Genomic DNA, 22,179 nt, shown 5'->3' on the forward strand with positions numbered 1-22,179 from the left:
GTAATTATGTCAAATATCAATTTTATTATGGTGAAGGACGGACTATGAAATAAATGACCCATTTTCTTCAATATAAACGAACTGGAGGAAAAAGAAAGGAAGAGAGAAACAACCTATAGATTAAAATAAACTTAGAACACCTATCGAACGATCACAATAGATAGACCTTGTTGAATTCTGATTCAGACAAAGAAATGTTTTTTAAAAGGTGGCATTTATGAGACAATGGGAAATTTGAATAAGGCTGGAGACTTGATATTGCTAGCTTATGGCTATTTTGTTTATGTATAGTAATGAAATGGGGTTATGTTTTAAAAAGAGTTCTGGGGCACTTGAGTGGTTCAGTCTGTCTTCAGCTCAGGTCATGATCCCAGGGTCCTGGGAGCAAGTCCCACATCGGGCTCCCTGCTCTGCAGGAAGCCTGCTTCTCCCTCTGCTGCTCCCCTGCTTGTGCTCTCTCTCTCTCTGTCAAATAAATAAATAAAATCTTTAAAAAATAATAAAGTTTAAAAAATAAATGAAATAAAAAGAGTTCTTACTTTTTAACATACACATGGATGTATTCATGGCTGAACTGATATGATAATGAGGATTAAGTCATAATAATAATAGAGGGTAAATGGGTTGAAGTACAGATGAAATAAATTGGCCATTAGCTGATAATCATTGAAACTGAGTGAAAAGTACATAAGGATTTATTATATTATTCATTCCATTTTTGCATATATTTAATATTTTCCAAAGTAAAATAATAAAAATATCAACATCATAAAAATAAACAGATTACTAACATTTGTTAGAATTATAAGTGAAGCATAAATTTACAAGATGAAACTAATATCCTAAGGAAGAACTAAGTTTTGTGAATCTATAATAAATTGAACACCGATTGTTTAAGGCAAGAGACAACTTCTGAATAGTGTTTTCCATGTACAAAAACCAATCTGAGGGGCACTAAAATGCAAACATAACAACACATGGACTTGGATGAAAACAGCCTGGACTCAAATTCCTTCTCATCTCGAACTTCAGTTATAAAATACAAAGTACTTAGAAGAGTACCTGGCACTTAAGTAACACTCAGGAAATTTCAGCAATCATGATTATCATCAGCCTGGGCAATGGAAAGAGAATGGACCTAACTCAAATCTTGACCCCTCCGTTTGTGAACTAGGGACACGTTATTTGGTTTCACTTAAGAAATAGAGCATCTTCTCTGTGCTAGTTCTGAGAAACTAAGTCACGAATGTTGAGGTGGTAATAATCGACAGCCTAAAGTAAATCTCTGTTTCTTCAGTTCTAAAATGGTTATCCTAATAATCAAAGATCATGATGTTTCCCTGAGTAATTTTGCAAATGAAATAAAACTGGTTCCAACAATCTAAATAGAAAAATCTGCCCCCTGAAAAAATGTATGTTTGCAGCACCCCAGCTAGATTAACATAGCCTGAAAGAATGGAACTATTTTGTGATTTTGTTCACCATGCTGACTGCTGGTGTGAATTTGTTCTCTGAAAGGACTTACCCACTGCCCTCTGTTCAACAAACTTCTGGTCTTTTCTGTTTACCCCGAAAGGATTGCATTAATTCATAAATTACGATTTGGATTTATAAATCAGGCCCTACCCCATTTTGTAATGTGATCTATCACATTAAGGGTAAATTCTGATACCCAGAAACCCAGCACCCATCACTCTCTCTCATGCATTCAATGAATCATTTCTACTGCCTACATGGTGCCAGGCTCTGAGCTAGGAATTGCGATAATCCCTAAACACAGACCCAAAGGAGCTTATGTTTTAGCAAGAGGAGAAAGACTGTAAACAATACACCTTAAATGAATAAATTATATAGTATGTTAGATGGTGAAATATGCATGGAAAAAATTAATGAGTAGAGGAACATAAAAGAGGTGTTTAGTAACATCTGCTGCTTGATTTTTTTTTAATATATATTTGACTTTTACCAGCCTTTGTAAATAGTTGTCTGTGAATAACTCCTGATATTTCACAAACAATTGTTTCTGCTGACACCCACTTAGTTTACTGTTAAGAGTTTATGGAAAAACACCCTTTAGAGTTCACAATACTAACATATGGTATCCCCAGTCTTTCAGGGAAAAAAACACACCTCTTGCTTCAGTGGACTCCAACAGAAGCCATACTCCCACATCATACTTGGTAAATGTTTCCTCCCTGAGTGTCCTAAACTCCTGGTAGATTGCAGCTTGGGCTGGTTTTTTATTTGTTTGTTTTTTAATCATTTACTTTCCTATAGAGCACAGGTTCTTTGTTGCCTCCTAAAAATTCCAAGCAAATTCTGAATGTACAGCGAGAGCTCTCCACTAAGGGATACCAGGACTGTGGATGCCAGAGGGCTCCAAGAGAAGAATTCAATGCCTCCCTCTGTCGCTAGGTGCTCCTGAATGCTCACTTTGCTACCTGCTCTGGTGTCTAGGCCAATGCCGGTCAACACCATGCAGCAAATCTGATTCTTTCTCAGTGGCTTTTGCTATCTGGGATCTCTTTACTGCCATAGCAGTCACACCTCTGTAACCATGTGTGACCTATAAAGGGGACTCTGGTCAAAAGTAGAGAGGCCACCTACCCTAACCCTACTAGGCGGCCGAGAAGTTCCGTGCCTATCTTAGCATTGGCCCAGCCCCTCCTTGCCTGCCCATCTAGCTTGATTTTTCCTTTCTTGTATTGGCTCCCTTGTTTGTGAGGGGATCAGAATATTACATTCCGAAATATGCCACTTTGGCATTAGGTTTATTTTGAGCTGAAGGCAATCAAGAAACAGCAAACACAGGAAGAGCTCTCTGCCCTCTCCTTCTGCCTAAAAGCAGGGCATCAAATTCCCTTTTATGGGAAATTTACAAATTTACATTTGTAAAGGTGTCCTCCTCTCAAGAGACAGCTCTTACCATCTGAGAGGACTTTGATCTGCATAACAAGCCTTACTAATCAACTCTTATTTACCTTACTTTCTTAGGCCCCTTCCCACAATTTTCCTCCCTCAAAGCCCCGTTCCCTGCGGTCCTTTACTCTCCTCCATGCTTTATGACTTTGTTAAGTTGGTGCTTTATTACTCTTTGTTAAGATGGTATATTAGCCCTGGGTCTAACCATCTCTTTGGGGTATTCACTTCTGTTCTGTGAAGCCTCCATATGCATGTAAAAGTAACCTTTTCTCCTGTTAATCTATCTTTTGTCAGTTTAATTCACAGACCCCAGCTACTGAACATAAGATAGTAGAGGAAAAGTTCTTGGTTTAGAGGGGGTTTCTACCCCTTCTCCTACATTTGCAAACTGAGGTGCATTAAAATCACCTGGGAATTTTTTTAAAAAGTGGAACCTAAGTCTTACCTTGATGGAATTATGTATGAATAAGAGCTGGAAGTCAGTATTTTGTAATGGTCTCACAGCTGGCCTCTGGACTCCATATGCAGCTAAGAAGAATGAATCAGGGGCCACAGCTTTTCAGTGAAGTAACATTTGGTTGTCCTCTCTGTGCACTAGAACTTCCAACCTGTTTGTTGTTTTTGTTTGAATCACTCTTATAGTCTTCCAGAACTGGGGACCTGCCATTCATGTATTGATTCCTTTGAGCATGCATGTGTTACAGTTACTCCTCCAATCATTAATAAGCAAAAAGGGCTTGAGGAATTCAGCCATGGCTGGACATCAGGCAGCTGGGACTGATGCATCACTCAGCTGTCCAGGAAAAGGAAGATACTTCTCCACACTCTTTCCTTTGACTAGCAAAACCTACATTTCCCTCCAGAGTCAGTACATTTATCACTTCCTCATGCAGCCTTGATGCCCCTTCAGAATTTATATCCACACCCAATCCTCCATGGCCCTTATACTATTATATTGATTGGTTTACGTGCCAGAGGGGATCAGAATTTGTCACCTCAAAATATGCCTCTTTGGCATAAGGATTATTTTAAGCTGGTTGTTTTTAAGAAACTACAGACAGAGGGGAAGCTCTGATAACTAAATAGAAGTACCTTTTGTAAGAAACATGTACATGTCTTAGGAAAATCTCCATTTGTAGTGTGTCTCCCTCACTGTACCAGGAAGAGGGGGTGGCCAAATCTCTAGAAATTCTTATCAATGCAGAATGCAAGGACTTAAATCTTCATTACAATCACACTTTTGTTTACTGTGTTTTCTGGTAACCTCCCATAAGTGGTGCCCCAATCTGCAACATATTGCTTTTGTAGAAGGTGATTTTTACCATGATGGCCTGGGCCATTTCAGACACTTACTGCTTTTCCTGCATATCTCCCATGTATACCAGAGGTAAACATGTTATGAAACTTGTTTTTCTTCTGCTAATCTGTCTTTTTATCGCAGGAATGTCTCAGCTAAGAACCTGGAAGGGTAGAGGGGAAATTATTTTTCTTCCCCCACAAGGCCTTTCTTCCTTAAGAGGCTGTAAATAAGATCTTTAATGACAAGAATAACATATGGTATTTACTGTTGCAATTTCCAGAACTAAAAACCATGGTAGACCCTAAGAAATAAAAAATAAAAAATAAAATGCTTTCCAAAAAAATGACACCACCTATAAAACAGCCTTGCTTTATTTTTTTTGTTTTTTTCTTTAAATTTTTTATTGTTATGTTAATCACCATACATTGCATCATTAGTTTGTGATGTCGTGTTCCATGATTCATTGTTTGTTCATAACACCCAGTGCTCCACGCAGAACGTGGCCTCTTTAATACCCATCGCCAGGCTAACCCATCCCCCTACCCCCAAAACAGCCTTGCTTTAAAAATATTGCATATAAACCTGAGTCTTTCAGATCAATCTTCTTGTTTGAAGAAAAGACAGAGATTGAGGAAAAGTAACATGATACTGTCAGGAAACAAACATAATGTGGATTCTTTGGACAGCTGACCTGGTTTCTTTAATAAGTCAATGGCATGGAAAAGAAAGGAGATAGGAGGGGGACTCTTCTAGAAGAAGAAAGACTTAAAAATACCACCAGATGCAACATGTAAACTGATCATAAGACGCTTTGAGATGGTTAGGGAACTCTGAGTAGGGAGAGAATTGGGAATTACATGATATTAAGTTATTGTTCATTAAGTATGAAAACAGTATTTTGGTTGTGTGCAAAATGTCCTTATGTAAGGGTAAAATAATGTGATTTAAAAGATTCTCTTTAAAATACTAGAGCAAAATAAATAAATAGAACAATTGACAAATATACAAACAAGGCATAGTTGGGGTACACAGTACAATAAATATATATTTGGTCTTTGTCTCCTGTTTTTGGACAAGTGCTCCAAAAATTTTTGGAATTTCCTGAGTGATAAGATTGTCTTTTGTTCTTCACAAAAGAAAACCCTTTCAACCCCACCTGAGTTTGTGCTAGTGAGGTGATTCATGGTGATGTTCCTAGATAGCTTCAGGATGGGGGCTGGTCACCAGAGGAACCAACCATATGATTAGAGGGTCAGAACTTTCAGCCTCACTCCCAACCTTTGGGGAGGGAAAAGGGGCCGGAAGTTGAGTTCAATCACCAATGCTTAACCATTTAATCAACTGTGTCTGTATGATGAAACCCCATATGAAAATCCTAAAGAAACAGAGTTCAGGGAAGCTTCTGGCTTGGTGAACACATTGATGTGCTAGGAGAGGGGTACACATGGACAGGGCACATGGAAGCTCTGAGCCACCTCTGCCTGCATAGTTTATCCTGTGCCTCTCTTCTATTTGGTTCTTACTGAGCTGTATCTGTTATCCTAAAACAATAATCATAAATAAGGCTTTTTTTTATTTTTAGTTCTGTTTGTCATTCTTTTGAGTTATCAAATCTGGGGGAGGTAGCCTCGGAATACCCAAATTTGTAGTTGGTTATTCAGAAGTGCAGGTAACCTGGGGACCCCATTTGTTCTGGCATGTGAGGTGGGGGCAGCCTTATGAGCCCTTCACTTTCAAGGTCGCCAGGTAGTTAGTATCAGAATTGAATTGAGTTATAAGTCACTCAGTTGGTGTTGGAGAATTGGATAATTGGTTGTTGTTGAAAAATTACACGGAGTAATTATGACAAACTTGGTAATTGTTGAATCTGTGGAATGGGTATGTGATGGTTCATTATGCTATCTTTCTACTGTTGTGCACTTCAAACTTTCCTAACAAAAACATTACAAACTTAAAAGAACACTCTTTCCAGATTAATTTGCCCGTTCTAACAGAGTATTTGCAAAATGTAGACATCCTAACAAGATGTAGTGGTATCTCATAGTGATTTTAATCTGCATCCCTCTGATGGACTAACAATGTTGAACATCTTCATATGTGTTTATTGGGCATTTGTATATCTTCTTTTGTGAAGCATTATTCCAGTTAACTTTCCCTGAGGAAATGAAAACATGTGTCCACAAAAGGACCTGTGTAAGAAAGTTCATGGCAGCTTTATTCATAATAGCAAAAAATAAATTAAAATAAAGGAAACAACTCAAATGTCCATCAGTAGGAAAACAGAGAAATGGTGACATGTGATTCTATGGAATATTACATAGCATTAAAAAGAACAAACTATTGTTACATGTAGCAACATAAATGAATCCTGAAAACACTGTGTTCAATTTAAAAAGGCTTACACAAAAGAATACATAGTGTATGATTTCATTAAGAATTCCAAGGTCGGGCAAAATTGATCTGTAGATATAAAAATGAAACCAATGGTTGTCAAGGGAAAATTAATGGAAAAGGATAGGAGGGAACTTTCTGGGGTGACAGAATTGTTCTATTATTTTGAGCGGGCTACTGGCTACCCAGGTGTATACATTTGTCAAAACCCATCAAATTCTACACTTCAGATCTGTATATTTTACCCTATATAATATACTCCAATTTAAAGAAAGAGAGAGAAGAACTACCTAACACAAAGGAATGTGTTGTTAGTGGTGGCATTTCAGACATTAGCAAGGGAGGTATTTTTTAAGGTACAAGGACACACCTACCTGGTCTTTCTGCCAGCGGTGAACCTGTATGACTCAGGACTCTTCATGATCATCCTGAGAAACCCGAATTCACCTTTGCTTAGGCATCAAGGCAGGGCAGTCAGCCATCCTTGAGTTCTGAACTTGCTATGGTAGCAATCCAGAATCTTAGTGTGATACCATGGAAACCGTGCGAACTTTCTCTAGAGGCCACACAAGTGACCCTGCCTCTGACATCCTCCTTGGATGAAGCAGAAGAAATATTATTAGTGATAAGTGGGCTGTATTTGACTGAAAGAAACACTGTGGATAGGCATACGTTGCTTCCCAATTCTAAGAGCTTATCCCATGGAGATCAGTGTTCTCGGGTCACACAACTTACCTAGCAGACTTCTCCAGGAGTAGGCATGAAAGCTCAGTTGTAAGAAGGGCTAAGTGAAAAGTGAAATTGTTTCTTAAATTTTGAGATGGCTATGTATTTTGGTGTTTATGAACTCAAGGTATACTAGATTATTCGTATTTGTCTAGATCACAGTAAATGGTTAGTAAAATATATTCATTCTCCCCTGGGACATTAGGGGCAGCCACCACAAAGTGTCACAGACCAGAGGGTTTAAACAACAGAAATTAATTTTCTCACAATTCTGGAGGCTGGAAATGTGAAATCAAGGTATCAGCAGGTTTCATTTCTTTTAAGGTCTTTCCTTTGATTTGTTGATGGCCGTCTACCTCTGGTGTCTCCATGTGGTCACCCCTCTGCGTGTGTCTGAGTCCTAATCTCTTCAGATAAGGATGGCAACCACATCAGATTAAAGCCCTCCTACCATAGGATCTCATTTTAACTTAATTACCTCTTTAGAAACCCTATTTCCAAATACAGTCACATTATGAATTTAGAGGGACACAATTCAGCCTATAAAACCAGGTGAAATAGCTATCGTCCCCATTTTGCTCACAAGAAAAATGAGCCTTAAGAAATTAAGGGACTAGGTCGGAGCTGTTTAGCCGGTAACAGGCAAAAATGGGTGTGATGGCCCTTGGGCCTCTCCATATTAATGCAGCCTGGCTGACTTCCAACTCCCAGTCTCTGGTCCTTATTCATGGGGGCACTTTCTTTGAAGCTTGGAAAGTCACTTTGCCTGTCTCTCAGCAAAGAGTGCCTGAAATTAACAATCCCCGGGGAGCAGCCCTCGACTAATTACTGATGGGAGTAGGTGTATAAATACCTCAGCTTCTTGCCCTTAAGTGTAAAACCTCTGAGACGAGCATCTGCAGTTCCACATTTCTTCAGTGAGATCAAGCTTTTGCTGCCCTTCGTTGCAGCTGGCTTGATAACATACCCTTTGTTGGCCTTCCTATATCTATGTCACGTTCCCCAGCAGGCATGCCCCTCACTTGCCAAATAAACTCCTTGACTTGGAGTCGTGTGTCAGAGTCTGGTTCTAGGGAACTCAAACCGAGACAACGAGATTCAAACCTAAAGCTTTTGACTGTACAATCTGTTCCAGCATAATATAAATCGTAGGTCCAACTGTGCAATTGTGATATTGGACCATTTTTTGACCTATAAAAATGGCAATACCATACAGTTCAACTGAACAGTAGTAGTACATTCATATGTATAGTACATAGTACATGTGTATATGTGTGCACATACGAATAACCACGGGGAAATGCAGGCACAGAAAAAAGACACATATGTACATGTAATATAAACATAGCACACTTTTTATAATGCAAAGAGACCACCCACGTGATCTTTTTAAAGCAAACTCTTTGTGTCTCTCCTCTTCATTAAATCTTTCAATAATTATATCACTGCCATGGTCAAATCCAGGTTTCATAGAACAATATTGATATCTCATTATTTTCCGGCTCCAGCTTTTTTCCCTTGGCTTGTTCTCTGCCCTCTTTGTTCTGTTCTGATAGTACTAAACTGCTTAAAATTAATAACAAAAGAAAAAAAAAAACACTGTACTATCTCCCAAGTCTGTCCTTCCTCACTGGGAAACTTTATACCAACTTTCACAACTCCACAACCAGAAGCTTTTCCAGATTGAATGAGCCCAGCCCTCCCAGGATCATCTCTTTGCCTTGGATATGAATCCCCGATTGTATTAATCACACTGAACTACAATTATTTTCTATTTGCCTGTCTCCCTGTCCGATGGTGAGCTCCTGAAGCCAATGCCTGGTTGTCTGTATGTCCGGTGTCTGTCATAGTGCTGGGGGCACCACAGGTACTCACTAAATGATACTGAGTGAAGATAAAGTCAGACCTTGAACTTTGTTATCTAGGCTTCAGGAAAGCATTGTGCAGAAGGTATATGGACAATACCTGTTTCTTTATAGTCAGAAAACAAAAATAAAGGCATATGACCTTCTGATAACATGATCCAAAACAGATTTGAATATTTGATGGGAAGTATCCTGAGAAAATGGAGCTAAGTGTGAAGTGTCAAGTCGGACTGCCTGGGTGCAGCAACTGTCTAGTGGTATGACCATAGGCAGGTCTCTTTAAGCCTCCTGTGCCTTAGTTGTTACATCTGCAAAGGGGGATAATAAAGGGACCCCTCCTCATAGAATTGTTGTGAAGATGTTTCAGTCCTGGCAATAAATATAGGCGATTCTAGGATCGCTATAATGCTAGCAATTCCTTGGCATTGCCCCTGAGAGTTCATGAGAACACCAAGCCTCGGTTTGTGCAGCTCTACTCAGGCAGTGATGCATTAGTTAATAGAGTGAGCGTTCATATTTCTGCGTATGCTGTGACCAGGAAAGCAGCAGTGATGAAGATTGACCCAGGACTTCTCTTCACAGAGTTTCTTGTCTAGTGAAGAGAAACAAACAAACTGGCGACTCTAATATCATGTGAAATATTTGAGCCAGTGAAGAGTCTTCTGAAAGCTCATAGAGAAGACAACCGCCTTCAATTAGGGGAGCGGGCATGTCATGCAAGCCAAGAGTGAAGAGTGAGCTAAATTAAAGGGGCAGGGAGCTGAGAAGCTATGTCAAAAAGTGTGGAGGCTTAATCTGAAGAGCACTGAATTTTAACCCGGAAAGGAACATCATCTGCATGCATCCTAGTGGGATCACTCAGGTGCCACATGCAGAGTGGAACTTGGCTGGGAAGCCGAGAGGCAGGGCGGGAGCAGACCCATCCATAAGCAGCATTTGTAACCACCCATCTAGGCAGGAGCTGATGGGAGCCTGAACCGGGAAAATGAAACTGGATGGAGCACCCGGGTGGCTCAGTCGGTAAGTATCTGCCTTCCGCTCAGGTCATGATCCCAGGGTCCTGGGATTGAGCCCCACATTGAGCCCCGCATCGGGCTCCCTGCTCAGTGGAAAACCTGCTTCTCCCTCTCCCACCCTCCACTGCTGTGTTCCCTCTCTCTGTCAAATAAATAAATTGAAAAAAATGTTTTTGTTTTTTTTTTAAAGAAAATGATCCTGGCATGATATTAGTTTCCTAGGGCTGCCGTAACACAGCGTCGCATGCTTTGTGGTTTAAAACAACAGAAATAGATTCTTTCACAGTTCTGGAGGCGAGGTGTATGAAATCAAGCAACTGTCAGAGCCATTCTGTCTCTCCGAAGGTTCTAGGGGAGGATGTTCCTTACTGTTGCCTGGCTTCTGGTGGTTCACTGCAATCTTTGGTGTTCTAATCTCTACCTCTGTGTATGTGGCATTCTCCCAGTGCATCTTTTTCTCTGTGCACAAATTTCTCTCTTTTTATAAGAACACTAGTCATTGACTTAGGGCCCACCCTAATCCAGTATGACCTCATCTTAATTGATTACATAGGCAAAGACCCTATTTCTAAAAAAGGTTCACATTCACAGGTACTGAGGTTTAGGACCTGAACACATGTTTTTAGGGAGACATGTTTCAATCTATAAATGAATGGAATCAAATAAACAAATTTGGGAGATACTACCAGGTAACTGATTCACTGGGGATGGCGAGGGATATAAAGGAATCAAGATATTGTTCAGAAAGCTGACTTGGGTAAATAGTGCATGAATAGTGAATTCCTGGTGAATAGTGGTGCAACTTACTTATAAAGGAAACGGGGAGAAGAGCAAATTTCAAGAGACAGATGATATGTCTAGTTTTAGACATGCTGCTGGAGATAACATTTTTGGCTAACTTCAAAACCCTTTAGAGCCAACTGTCTGAGTAGAATTTGAGAATTGGGGAAGACTGGATTTCTTAGATGGTAGAGAATCAGCAGTAAACATTAAGAAGCAAAATTTGAGATGATGGGGGGGAATGTTTCAGAAGATTTGAAAGAACATGAAATTTGGAATCATAAGGTTTATATTCTCAGTGCTTAGAAATTATACATGAAAGAATTTCATATATGTCTAGGACCACCAACTTTCTAGATTAATATAAGGATGACTCATCTTAATATTTGGGTAATACTTCAGTTTATAGACTATACATATATATGTATATATATATATACATATTGCAGGAATTCTCAGGGCCTTTGATGTGCAAACACATATATCTATCTATAGATAGATAGATAGATAGATAGATAGATAGATAGATAGATAGATTGCAGGACTTCTCAGGGCCTTTGATGTGCAAACGCATATACTGAATCGCTAACAAGAGGTATGGAATGAATGATTATTTGCTAAATTTCTGTGAACATAAACCTTTCATCACAAAAGACTCAAGATAAGCGTATATATATGTGTGTGTGTGTGTGTGTGTGTGTATGTATATATAGACAGATAGATATATCCCCATTTTCCACAGCTCAAAAGATCACCCTCCTTAGAAAGTAGAAGTCTGTGAGAATATATGGACTTACAACCATTTTTCCAGAGGAAGGAAGTAATATATCTTTGAAAGCGATTTGATGTCTTTAGATTATAAAGTGCTGTATGAAAGCAGGAAAATAACTGCAAAAGAGCACTAAACAAATTTTTGAACCTAAAAACAGAATTCCAAATATTGCTTTTAAAATGTTGACCAAATTAAAATCAAGTAAAATAACAGATTTATCTCCAAGTATTTAAAGGGGAAGGAGTAGCCTTGTGCTTGTAATACCTAAATGTTATAACAAAAAACAGGACTTTTGGGAATTACATAATCCATTTTCCATTTTCCTGGATTAGCTATATTTGATTTACTGCTTCAAGAAATTTACTCCATATAGGTAAATAAATAGTACATTTTTAATTTTTTTAGATTTTTCTTGGGTTTTAAAATTTTTTATTTGCATATTATAAAAATGTGTATTTCAATAATAAAAAAATGACTACAGATTAATCTGCATTTAAATATCACCTTTTTAGAGAAGAGGGGGTGATGGTGGGAAATCTTAGATGAAGTTAAATGGATTTACTTACTGCAGGATTTCTCAGGGCCTTTGGTGTGCTAACGTATATACTGAATCTCTAACAAGAGGTATAGCATGAATGACTATTCGCTAAACTTACGTGAACATAAAACTTTTTATCACATAAGACCCTGAAGACAAGCACATCATAAAATATACTTTGGGAAACAATTATTTTTGTATCAAAATGGTTGAACATTTGCCTAATTTTGAGAATCAGTAGACCAGAGATTCCTGATTTTTCTCCAATATCTAATTTGATATTTAACTTTAATATGAGCCACATTTTTTAAAAAATGTGACTTATATCTCAGCTCCTACAATATGAACTGAAGTCAATCAGTAAGGGAATGCATTACATGTTGGGCACTGTCCTAGGTACCAGGCTTCTGAAAGAATACAAGTCAGCAAGTATGTCTGTAAAGGAATGTGCCTTTCTGACACAGAAGTCTTATGCTCATGCATCTTTCTAAAATCTACATTTGAGAACTGCAATTCTTCTTTCTTCTTATAGAATTAATTTAAATTCTCTTTTCAGTGCTCTTTCACCGGGCAGAGATCTAAGAGTTTGTCAGATCGATGTCCTCATTGTAAAAGGGAAGCATGAGACCAGAGAGGAAAATAACTGATCCAAAATTATACAATAGTTCAAGATGACAATGACACACACGATCTAAGGCAGCGTTGGCCAATACATGGCGTGCAAGTTACTTCTCTTTCTTCAACAGAACCCTTCCCCAGGGCAAGAGAGTGTATAGAGGGTTCGGGAAACTCCAGGAGGAGGGGAAACAGAGTGAAAACAAGATAGAAATTAACACCTCGACAAGCTGTCCCATTACATGCATATCACACATTGTTTCACTTTCTAGCTGTATACACGTCTCATTTTTAAGCCCTTGGAGAACAGGGAATATGTTTTGTTCCTTGTTGTATCATCCAAGCACATTACACAAAGCAGTTCCTGAGCCTCCCATTTTCTAAGCACCTATTGCCTACAGGCTAGAAGGAGTACATAGCAGAATGAATGAGTCCTCTGGCATTCCCACTCCCGGGCGCCCGCTCCTTTTCTCCTTTGTGGTCTCTTCTGAACTAGAGCACCCCTCTGCCTTTTCAGACTCCTCTGCTTCCAGTTTCTATTAGGCAGTCTTGTTTTTCTCCCTGAATCAAACCACCAGCATTGAATCAAGACTTGCTACCAAACAAACCAGCCCAAGTGATGCTTGGGCAAGGAATTATCTATAGCATCGTAGCGGAATCCAGCTAAAGGAAGCACATCATACATTTAACAAAAAAGCAAGATTGTGACTATATCTCAAGGCACAGTGAATAGGAAGGCTTTGAGATATAAAGAGAAATAAAAACTACTCACACACAGCAGACCATTAGGCCAGAAACTAGAAAACGAGAGTGATTCGTTAGTGTGGGATGTGACACACCAGAAGGGTCTGCTGTCAATGAAACATCCGTCTTCAGATCAGAGGCATGGTGTCTGGAGAAACCTGCCAACCCCTGCCATCTGAATTTCATCACTGACACCTGGGCGCTGCTTTCTCTACTTTATAGTTTATGACAAAGTCTCCAATAAAAAGCCTCTGGGACTTGGGCTCTGAAGACACATGTCTGTAATTTCTCTTGTCATATTCCAGGAAGTGAAGGTAAGGCATGGTCACTGTCAGTTGAAGTGAAGCAGGGCAATCCTTTAGAGAGAAGCTCCGAGGACAGACATGGGTGTTTACAGACGCTAGCAGCACGGAGCACAAGTTCTCTCTTCGTAGAATCTTGCCTACCTAATTTCCTTCTGCTGGGACCCTTCTCCTGCCACGCCTACACACTTGGTCTGCACCAGACCGTCCCACAAGTGTTTCACAGACCCCTGGGTATCTTCCGGTTGTTCTGTCTCTGTAGTTAAGACCCACACTTACTGCCACAAAGCTGTCTGAAGGACTGTCCTGGGTAATCTCTGAGTCAGCTTGTAGTTGTGGGATTTTGGACTTTGGAGCCGGGAGGACTTGAAATCAAAGCGCAGGTCCAGCCCTGCTCATGTATTCCCAGATAACACAAGGAACTTCCCCGAGCATCCCTTTCTGTACCTGTGTGTGTGTGGGGGGGCAATAGTAGTGTCCAGACAAAATAATTTGTGATCTAATGGAATGATTGGAAATAAGCCAAAGTCCCACAAAGCCTGGTTACATAAATTATGGTACATTCATACCTTGGGGGAGCTTCTTTCCCATTTCTGATGTTTCCCTTTGATGTGGAGGAAAGTCCACTAACACAGTAATTTCTATCTCCATCACCCTTTTCACTCTTCCATAGGAAAGGAGGGGTGACTCTTTTAATTGGTGAGTTTGGAAGAGTAAACTGGCCATGCTTAGCCAGTGCCTCTCTCCAATCTTTTGGGAATGAGATGCTTAGCCAGTTCCTCTCTCCAATCTTTTGGGAATGAGATGCCCACAGGGTCCTTCATAGGAGCAGGACCTATCTGCACAGCACTGCCTAGGGCTGGGTAGGAGATTATAAAACTCTAAGGTTCCACATTAGGAAATCTACCAGTTTTCAGCTGTTCACTGTTGTATCTACTATCAGCCTCATCAAAGATGAAGGTGATACTCCTATCTCAAATAGTTCAGAACTCAGGTAGCAAGGATGACGGCTATTTTGTGGGTATTCTCAAAGCTCCAACATAATAGCATGGAATACCATTCTAAATGTTTAAAATAGTTTAATAGATACATATTTATTGACAGAGTGATAGAATGATGTTCATTATATACCATTAGGAAAAAAAGATTTGAAATAGAATGTATGCTGTAATTCTGGTTTTGTTTTAAACACCTACATTTACTTATATGTAACATTTAACAAGAGAAAAAAGTCTGAAATGGCAGCATGAACACTTAATAGCAGTTATCTTGGGGTGGTAGATTTATGGATGTTTTAAAATATTCTTTTAGATTATATGCATTTTGAATCTACAACAAAAGGTATATCCCCATTTTATTGATAAAAATCCCAAAGTTATTCATTTGCTAAAAAAACCGAAGTCATTTTTAAAATTGTCAAAATCACAAATGCCTCACGATTACCTTTTCATGAATTCATTGCTTGGTTTGTTAGCTCAAGTCAGAAGTAATTATATATTTGGTTGGGGACCATCTGGTGTCACTGGCTTTAAATGGGCAACTTTCCACAGGCTGTAAATCCCTCTGAGTTTCAGAATAGTAAGGAGGGAAAAAAGCTACTTCGAATTGAATAATGCTATATGCTCAGTATGTTTCAAATAAAACGAAAGGAACCAGGTGATTAATAAAGAGATCATGTGAAATGTAGAATTGTCCAGCTAGAAAGAACCATCGGGTTGTTGTAGCCCACTGGAGAGGAACCGTGGCATGTCGTTTCGGTCGGCTCTCCCCACGGCAGACAGTGGTACTCAGTAATGGCCACTTTCTTTCCCTGCTAGTGTGTGTCTAGGCTGCATCTTTCATTCCAAGAAGCCACTACACATATCAGCTTTGGCAGGACAAATGACACCATTGGCCCATCTGTCCTCTATCTGAACCATTTATTTCACAGATGAGGAAATTGAGTATTAAGTGACTTCTGAAGAGTCACACAACCAACAACAGAGCCTAACCCCTAATCTTCAGCTCACCCAATGAGAACATTTTTTTTTTTTTTAACTTAAGTGATCTCTACATCCCATGTTAGGCTTGAACTCACAACCTTGAGACTGAGCCAGTCAGGCACCCCTCCAATGAGAACACTCTTAATGAGCCTTTTGCATGAGCAAATCACTGTTCTAGGCTTTGTGGAGAAACTTAGATGAAGAGGATATTCACCTGCCCTCAAGATGTTGGCAGTCCACTTGGAGGGACTCTGATGCATGGCAGAAGGTAGTAAAATCATGTAATGGGGGGGGGGATGGTGTACCATGAGAGGACAAGGAAAAGGAGGGTATTTATAGTAAAAAAGATTGGGAAATTCAACTCAATTCAACCTACTACACCCTGAAAAACAGTATGTCACAAATTGAGCCCAGTTTTATAAACTCAACAAACGCTAGCTGAATAAATTTGTAAATGAATATTAAAAAGGATATAAGAGCTATTAAGGACAGCTTGCTAGCTAGCTAGAGAGAGAGAGTGTGTTTTCAAGTAAATATCCCAAATAAAAACACTCCAATAAGATATATGTTATCTGTGAAAAAAAGAGTAATTATCTAAGCATGACTATTTCCAAATTTCCTCTTTAGTATGCGCTTGCTGTCCTTCATTAATTTTGTTGTTTACTAGTTCTCACTAAGCACTAGGTTACTGAGTTAAAGGAGAATAACTAAAAATTAAGAAAATCTATCCACTAACTTATTTCTTATCTTTTATGAATGAGAAAAGACTGTATTCATCCACTCTTGGAGGTGTAGTAACTTAACATTTACTTGAATTACTTACTGGTTCTTAAACTATTATTCATAATATTCTTATTACCATAGAATTTTTAGGAATGTGCCATTATAAAGAGTTAATGCCTTAGAAGTGTTGAAAATATAATACAAATAAGGTTTGATGACTAAAGAAAAGTGTGAGAAAATATTTGTAAAATAGATGAACTGAGAAGAATAAGAAAATTTTAATATGTAAAGAGCTTCTACAGATCAATAAGAAAAAAGAGATTCAGTTTCTTAAAAAATGCAAATCCTAATTAAGTGAATAAATAAAAAAGACCATGGTCCTAAAAAGAGTGTCATCTCTGTATTAATCAAGTAAATGGACATTAAAACAATGAGATATATATCTTACCTAATCAGACTTCAGAGACTGAAAATTGCCTAGTATTGATGAAGGGGCACGGAAACACAATCTCACATGACAGAGGGAGATTTGACAATATGAATCAAAATTTCAATGTGCATACCCTTTGATCCAGTAATTGCACTTCTCAGAAATTATCCAAAGGAGTCAATAAAGACCGTGTGAAAAGATGCTTAGGAGTAAAAATGAAAATACCAATAAAACAACAGGGGGCACCTGGGTGGCTCAGTATGTTAAACATCTGCCTTTGGCTCAGGTCGTGACTCCGGGGTCCTGGGGTCGAGTCCCTCACTGGGCTCCCTGCTCAGTGGGGAATCTGCTTCTCCCTCTCCCTCTACTGCTGTTCATGCTCTCTTGCTCTCTCTCTCTCAAATAAATAAATAAAATATTTTTTTAAAGATTCTATTTATTTATGTGACAAAGAGACAATGAGAGAGGGAACACAAGCAGGGGGAGTGGGAGAGGGAGAAGCAGCTCTCCCACCGAGTAGGGAGCCTGATGCGGGGCTCCATCCCAGGGCCCTGACATCATGACCTGAGCTGAAGGCAGATGCTTAATGACTGAGCCACCCAGGCACCCCTAAATAAAATATTTTCTAAAAATAAGGGAACAATAGTAAATAATAGCTACTGATTGAACTACTTACCAGTGATAAGCATTTTATACTCATTAACTATTTTAGTCCCCCCAAAATACTTTGAGGTAGACATTTTACAGTTGAGAAAACTGTTTTTTAGAGAAGTTAAACAACTTAACAAATTTCCTTGGGAACTATGAAAGCAAACTGCATCATTGTTTATAGTAGTAGACACTTGGGTGCATCCTAACAGATCAGGTGTTAGAGTAATAAATCAGGGTACATTTACCCAATGGGATGTCTCTGTTGAAATATATGAAACACATCTATCACCTATCTACCTATCTATCTATCACCTATCTATCATCTATCTATCTATCTATCTATCTATTTTGACATGAACAGATAACCATGATATATTATTCAGTGGTAAAAGGAGGATAATGTATATATAATTATTTAAGTATACATAAGACTTTCAATTATGTACATCAAAGTATTCACAGCTATTATCTCTAAGGAGAAAGATTATGAAGTCTATTTAATGAAATGTGTATTATTTTGATTTTAATAAGAAGCATATGTTACTATAGGGGTTCTCCTAGACAAAGCACCCCTCTTCTTTACCTGAGTCCTACCCCAATTGTGATATATGACAAAACGGTAATGAAATTAGGACCGTAAATGACATTATCACTACTAATGAAGTTCGTATCAGAGATTCCAGCCTTCCCCAACCCCCAACCCCCAACCTAGGGACACAGCCTTCAAGGCTAAGATTACGGCAGGGACCAGGCTGATACAAAGATGACTGACTCTTTCTCCCTTCAGACTTGGCCGTCAGATTAGGTCCCTTTTCCTCCTCAGCTAGAATAGGGCAGAGTGAGATCAAGACGGAATGGGGAAGTCAGATCAGAGGCAGAAAAGGTCTCCCCCACTAGGAATGCTTCTTTATGATCCGTAGCAGGGCCAAATAAGGGTCCTCAGAGACAGCCAAGTCTTAATCCCTGGAACTTGGCAATATTTTACATGACAAAGGGACTTTGCAGATCTGATTAAGTTGAGGCTCTGGAGATGGGGAGATTATTCTGGGTTTTCCAGGTGGACCCTCAATGTCATCACACATGTCCTTTTAAGAGGCAGGCAGAGGCAGATTTGACTACAGAAAAGGCAAAGACTAGGTGACAGTGGAAGGAAACAGGAGAGATTGTGAGAGGTGATGATACACAGGCTGCTGGCTTTGAAAATGGACAGAGAAGCCAGGAGCCAAGGAATACAGAAGGCCACTGGCAGCTGGGGAAGGGCAAGGAAAACGATCCTCCCATCAGAACCTTCAGAAGGGAACAGCCCGGCCAACATCTTGACTTTGATCTGATAAAACTGATTTCAGACTTCTGACTTTCAGAACTATAAGGCAAAAAATTTGAGTTGTTTTAAGCCACGAGGTTTGTATTCCTCTGTTACAGCAGCAAAGGAAAACCAACACATGATCCTGAAAAATGCAGTAACTACATTTGAGATTTAAAGAAAGTATTTAGAAGACTCTGTTAAGTATAACTTAGTAGGAACACACATCCTTCCTCTTCCTTGCAATTATGCAATGTGCTGTGGAAGAAAAGATGTATTTGGAAGAGGGTAGTTAAGTATTTTGAAAACCAATTAAAATAATTCAGACTCAATACAGTAGGTTATTTGCTCACTAATAAATCAGTGTGTTCATTCAAAAAACAAACAAAAAAAAGAAAAACAATTATGCAATGTGCTAAACTCTACTTAAATCAGGGACCTACTTCTGCCTCAAATGCCATGAGATCTTATTTATCCAGCAGGGTGGATAATGAGAAAAGTGTATCAGCCAATTGTCCAGATATCAAAGCTTCCTTTTAAAGTGCCATAAATTCAACATCTTATCATTTGCTTGAAGTTTTTTTTTTAGAAAATCATATATTCCCAGTTTTCTTTAATACAACACCCTGAACAGATTTGAGTCTTCATTTTTTTTTTTTTTTTTTTTTGGTAACTAAAGGTCATAAGTAACTGTATAAGGTAACATCCGTGTATGTAAATGTGGTTAATGGGTTGAGATGTAATATAGGACTGTCAATTTCTATTTAAACCCCCACCCCCCGAACATCTCTGGTGTATGAACTCTTTGGCCAGATTATTATAATTGTTCTGTCTCTTTCCTTGCTCTCTGGGTGACTAGGACACCTCCATGCTGTTGCTTCTTGTAGCAAGCTCTAGCCTTTCTTAATTGCTGCTTCTGATGTACAATTAATTAGGAAATCGGAAAACTAACTTGTAACCACAGTTTCTGAAATAAATAAGAGCTCAGCTTTCTAAGAGGCTATCTGGTGAGTAAAGTGCATACATGCTTCTATATGAATTCGAGATGCAGATGAGTTAGGGACCCAGAGCCTATGCAAAGGCCCTGTGGCCTGATTTCCAGAACCTGAAGCTATCTATTTTTCTGCCAGGTTATGAATTCTCTGATGCAAAAGTTGTATCTTAACAATAAACACTTAAAATAGTAATTATTTATTCTGCACCTACAATTATGTGTCTACCTATGTGCCAGGCACTGTGTAAAATGCCTTAAAAATCTTATTTAATACACACACACACATACACACACACACACATGAGATAGTTATTCCAGTCCTCATTTGACAGAAATGGAAACTGAGATCAAGAGACGGAGTGACTAGTCTAGGGTAGGACTGATAAGGAAATGATCCCCTGTTCTAGGAACTAGGCCACCCTGTATTGCCCGTCAGTGATACAACGGCTGGCACTTAGTAGGTGCTCAGTAAATGGTGCTGATGAGTTGAACATGCTTCACCACACTGCCTCTCTCCAAAGAGTGCAGGGCCCGTAGATCGCCTTCAGTAGAGTGCATGGCACATAACATCCAACTCCAATGTTTGCGAAATGAAAAACTTGAATCACATCTGTCACTGCATGCATCTCCCTCAAACGCTGCAATAAAAGGGCAGCGCATTCACCATGGATTCCCGGGAACAGAAACCACTAACAAATGTATCTTGTTAGTCTGCTGTCAGGAGCAAGATTTTTATCAGGAATGTTGTATTTCTGAAGACACCAGAATAATTTCCTCCTAATAAATTTCCATCTTATTCCGAGAAGCTGAGATTCTGCCAGGAGCTCAGAGCCTCCTGGGGGTAGGGCTCAGGCAGCTTTGTACTGCTGGATTAGATGTGTGTGCACGTCTCCAAAAGGCAGGCATGAACCCAGCTCATGGAAGCACACTGGGGCTTGTAAAACAACAGCACAGGCGCACACACAGCGTGGGGCTGGGTTCCTAGTTCCCATTTGAAAGGACCTGAAATTTGGCTTTAATGGGATTTTTCCCTCTCCTGGTAAAGGAGGAAGTCGGTTTGTGTGTGCGTTCGTTCTTTCAAAGGGGAAAGGAAATATTTTCCTATATCCATTTTAGACTTGATTCATGGAAGTTTGAGACACTGTTAAGGCTGCCTGGTCTGGGTTTTTCTATTTTTCCATTTGGGGGTTTTCTCATATATTATCCATTTGCACCTGCACCCACTCTAAATGTGTCAAGAAAACACACCTAAGAAGGGAATTTCTGAAGGTCCTAGTGGATTCATTTCTGTAAAGGGGATAAAATAGGTTTGATTCTTTAAATGTGGATGGCATTTCTTCAAATAGGTAAATAAGTTCAGTCTCTCCCTTCTTTCCTCTGTTTCCAGCCCCTCCCCAATTCTTTAATACACCAAAGTTGAGTCTTAGATTCCTTTTGCTCTTTTCACTGATGCCAAACTATATTTAAACCCCCAAATTCTTTTCTCTCCTCCCCAGGGATCACCAAGCAGTCTCCTCTGAACAACAAAGGCAATGAAGAGAAATGGTGCAGAATTTTTTTTTTCTTTCAAAAATACCGTTCCAGCTTGCAGGCTAATTCCATTTGTGATTTAGAGGGGCATGGCACCTTCCCCCCAGAACTGCCCTGGGGAAAAGGATGAATGGCCATCCCAGTGTTGCATAAAAATTAGTATCAGGCCACAAATTATTGGACCCTATTAGGGTTTTCTTTTAAGAAAATTAAGGTTATATATCACAGTCTTCCAAGAGGCTTGGGTGCTTTGAATCCTCCAAGTTAAAGGAACATTTACGATTTCCTGAAATCTAAGAGTAAATATGATTAGAAGACAGGGCTGGTTGTTACAACCACGGCTTCTCTTTTGTGACAGCCTCGCTTAAAAAAAATAATGTATAAAAGATGATGGATCTAACAGCAGAAGAATTTTCAGCAAAGAAAAGGGATTTCATATGATTAGCAAATCTTATGTCATGAGCCCACCACCAATTTGCTAATCCATCAGGTCACCAAGAAATGTAAGAGAATATATGTGTGTGTGTGCACATGCAAGGGTGTGTGTATGTGCCTTGTATGGGTGTGTGTATGCGTGCACATGCTTAGGTGTGTG

General features: G+C 39.3%; 1 protein-coding gene and 1 long non-coding RNA gene across 7 annotated transcripts in view; one reads left to right on the top strand and one right to left on the bottom strand.

The window, feature by feature from the left end:
* The window catches only part of LDB2 (LIM domain binding 2), a 407,922-nt gene extending 400,815 nt beyond the window's left edge, over window positions 1-7,107 (bottom strand). For 5 of the 6 annotated variants that reach the window (XM_025887729.2, XM_025887730.2, XM_025887728.2 and 2 more), the window contains exon 1: window positions 4,276-4,380. Coding sequence is in view for 1 of the 6 variants with exons in the window: in XM_025887734.2 (XP_025743519.1) it covers window positions 4,276-4,298 (23 nt within the window). In the remaining 5 variants the exon portion in view is untranslated. Of the gene's footprint in view, window positions 1-4,275; window positions 4,383-6,987 lie in introns of those variants that run through there. The other variant, XM_025887734.2, reaches the window with a different exon arrangement.
* LOC141372573 (uncharacterized) overlaps window positions 1-21,600 on the top strand; it is a 59,801-nt gene extending 38,201 nt beyond the window's left edge. Inside the window, exon 4 of the long non-coding RNA XR_012377857.1 lies at window positions 21,551-21,600. This is a non-coding gene — a long non-coding RNA (uncharacterized lncRNA). The remainder of the gene's footprint in view (window positions 1-21,550) is intronic.
* The last annotated feature ends 579 nt before the right edge of the window (window positions 21,601-22,179 follow it).

This window comes from Callorhinus ursinus, unplaced genomic scaffold, assembly GCF_003265705.2.
Source record: "Callorhinus ursinus isolate GAN/ISIS: 27379988/994484 unplaced genomic scaffold, GSC_fseal_2.0 scaffold4, whole genome shotgun sequence".
Classification (NCBI taxonomy): Eukaryota; Metazoa; Chordata; class Mammalia; order Carnivora; family Otariidae; genus Callorhinus; species Callorhinus ursinus.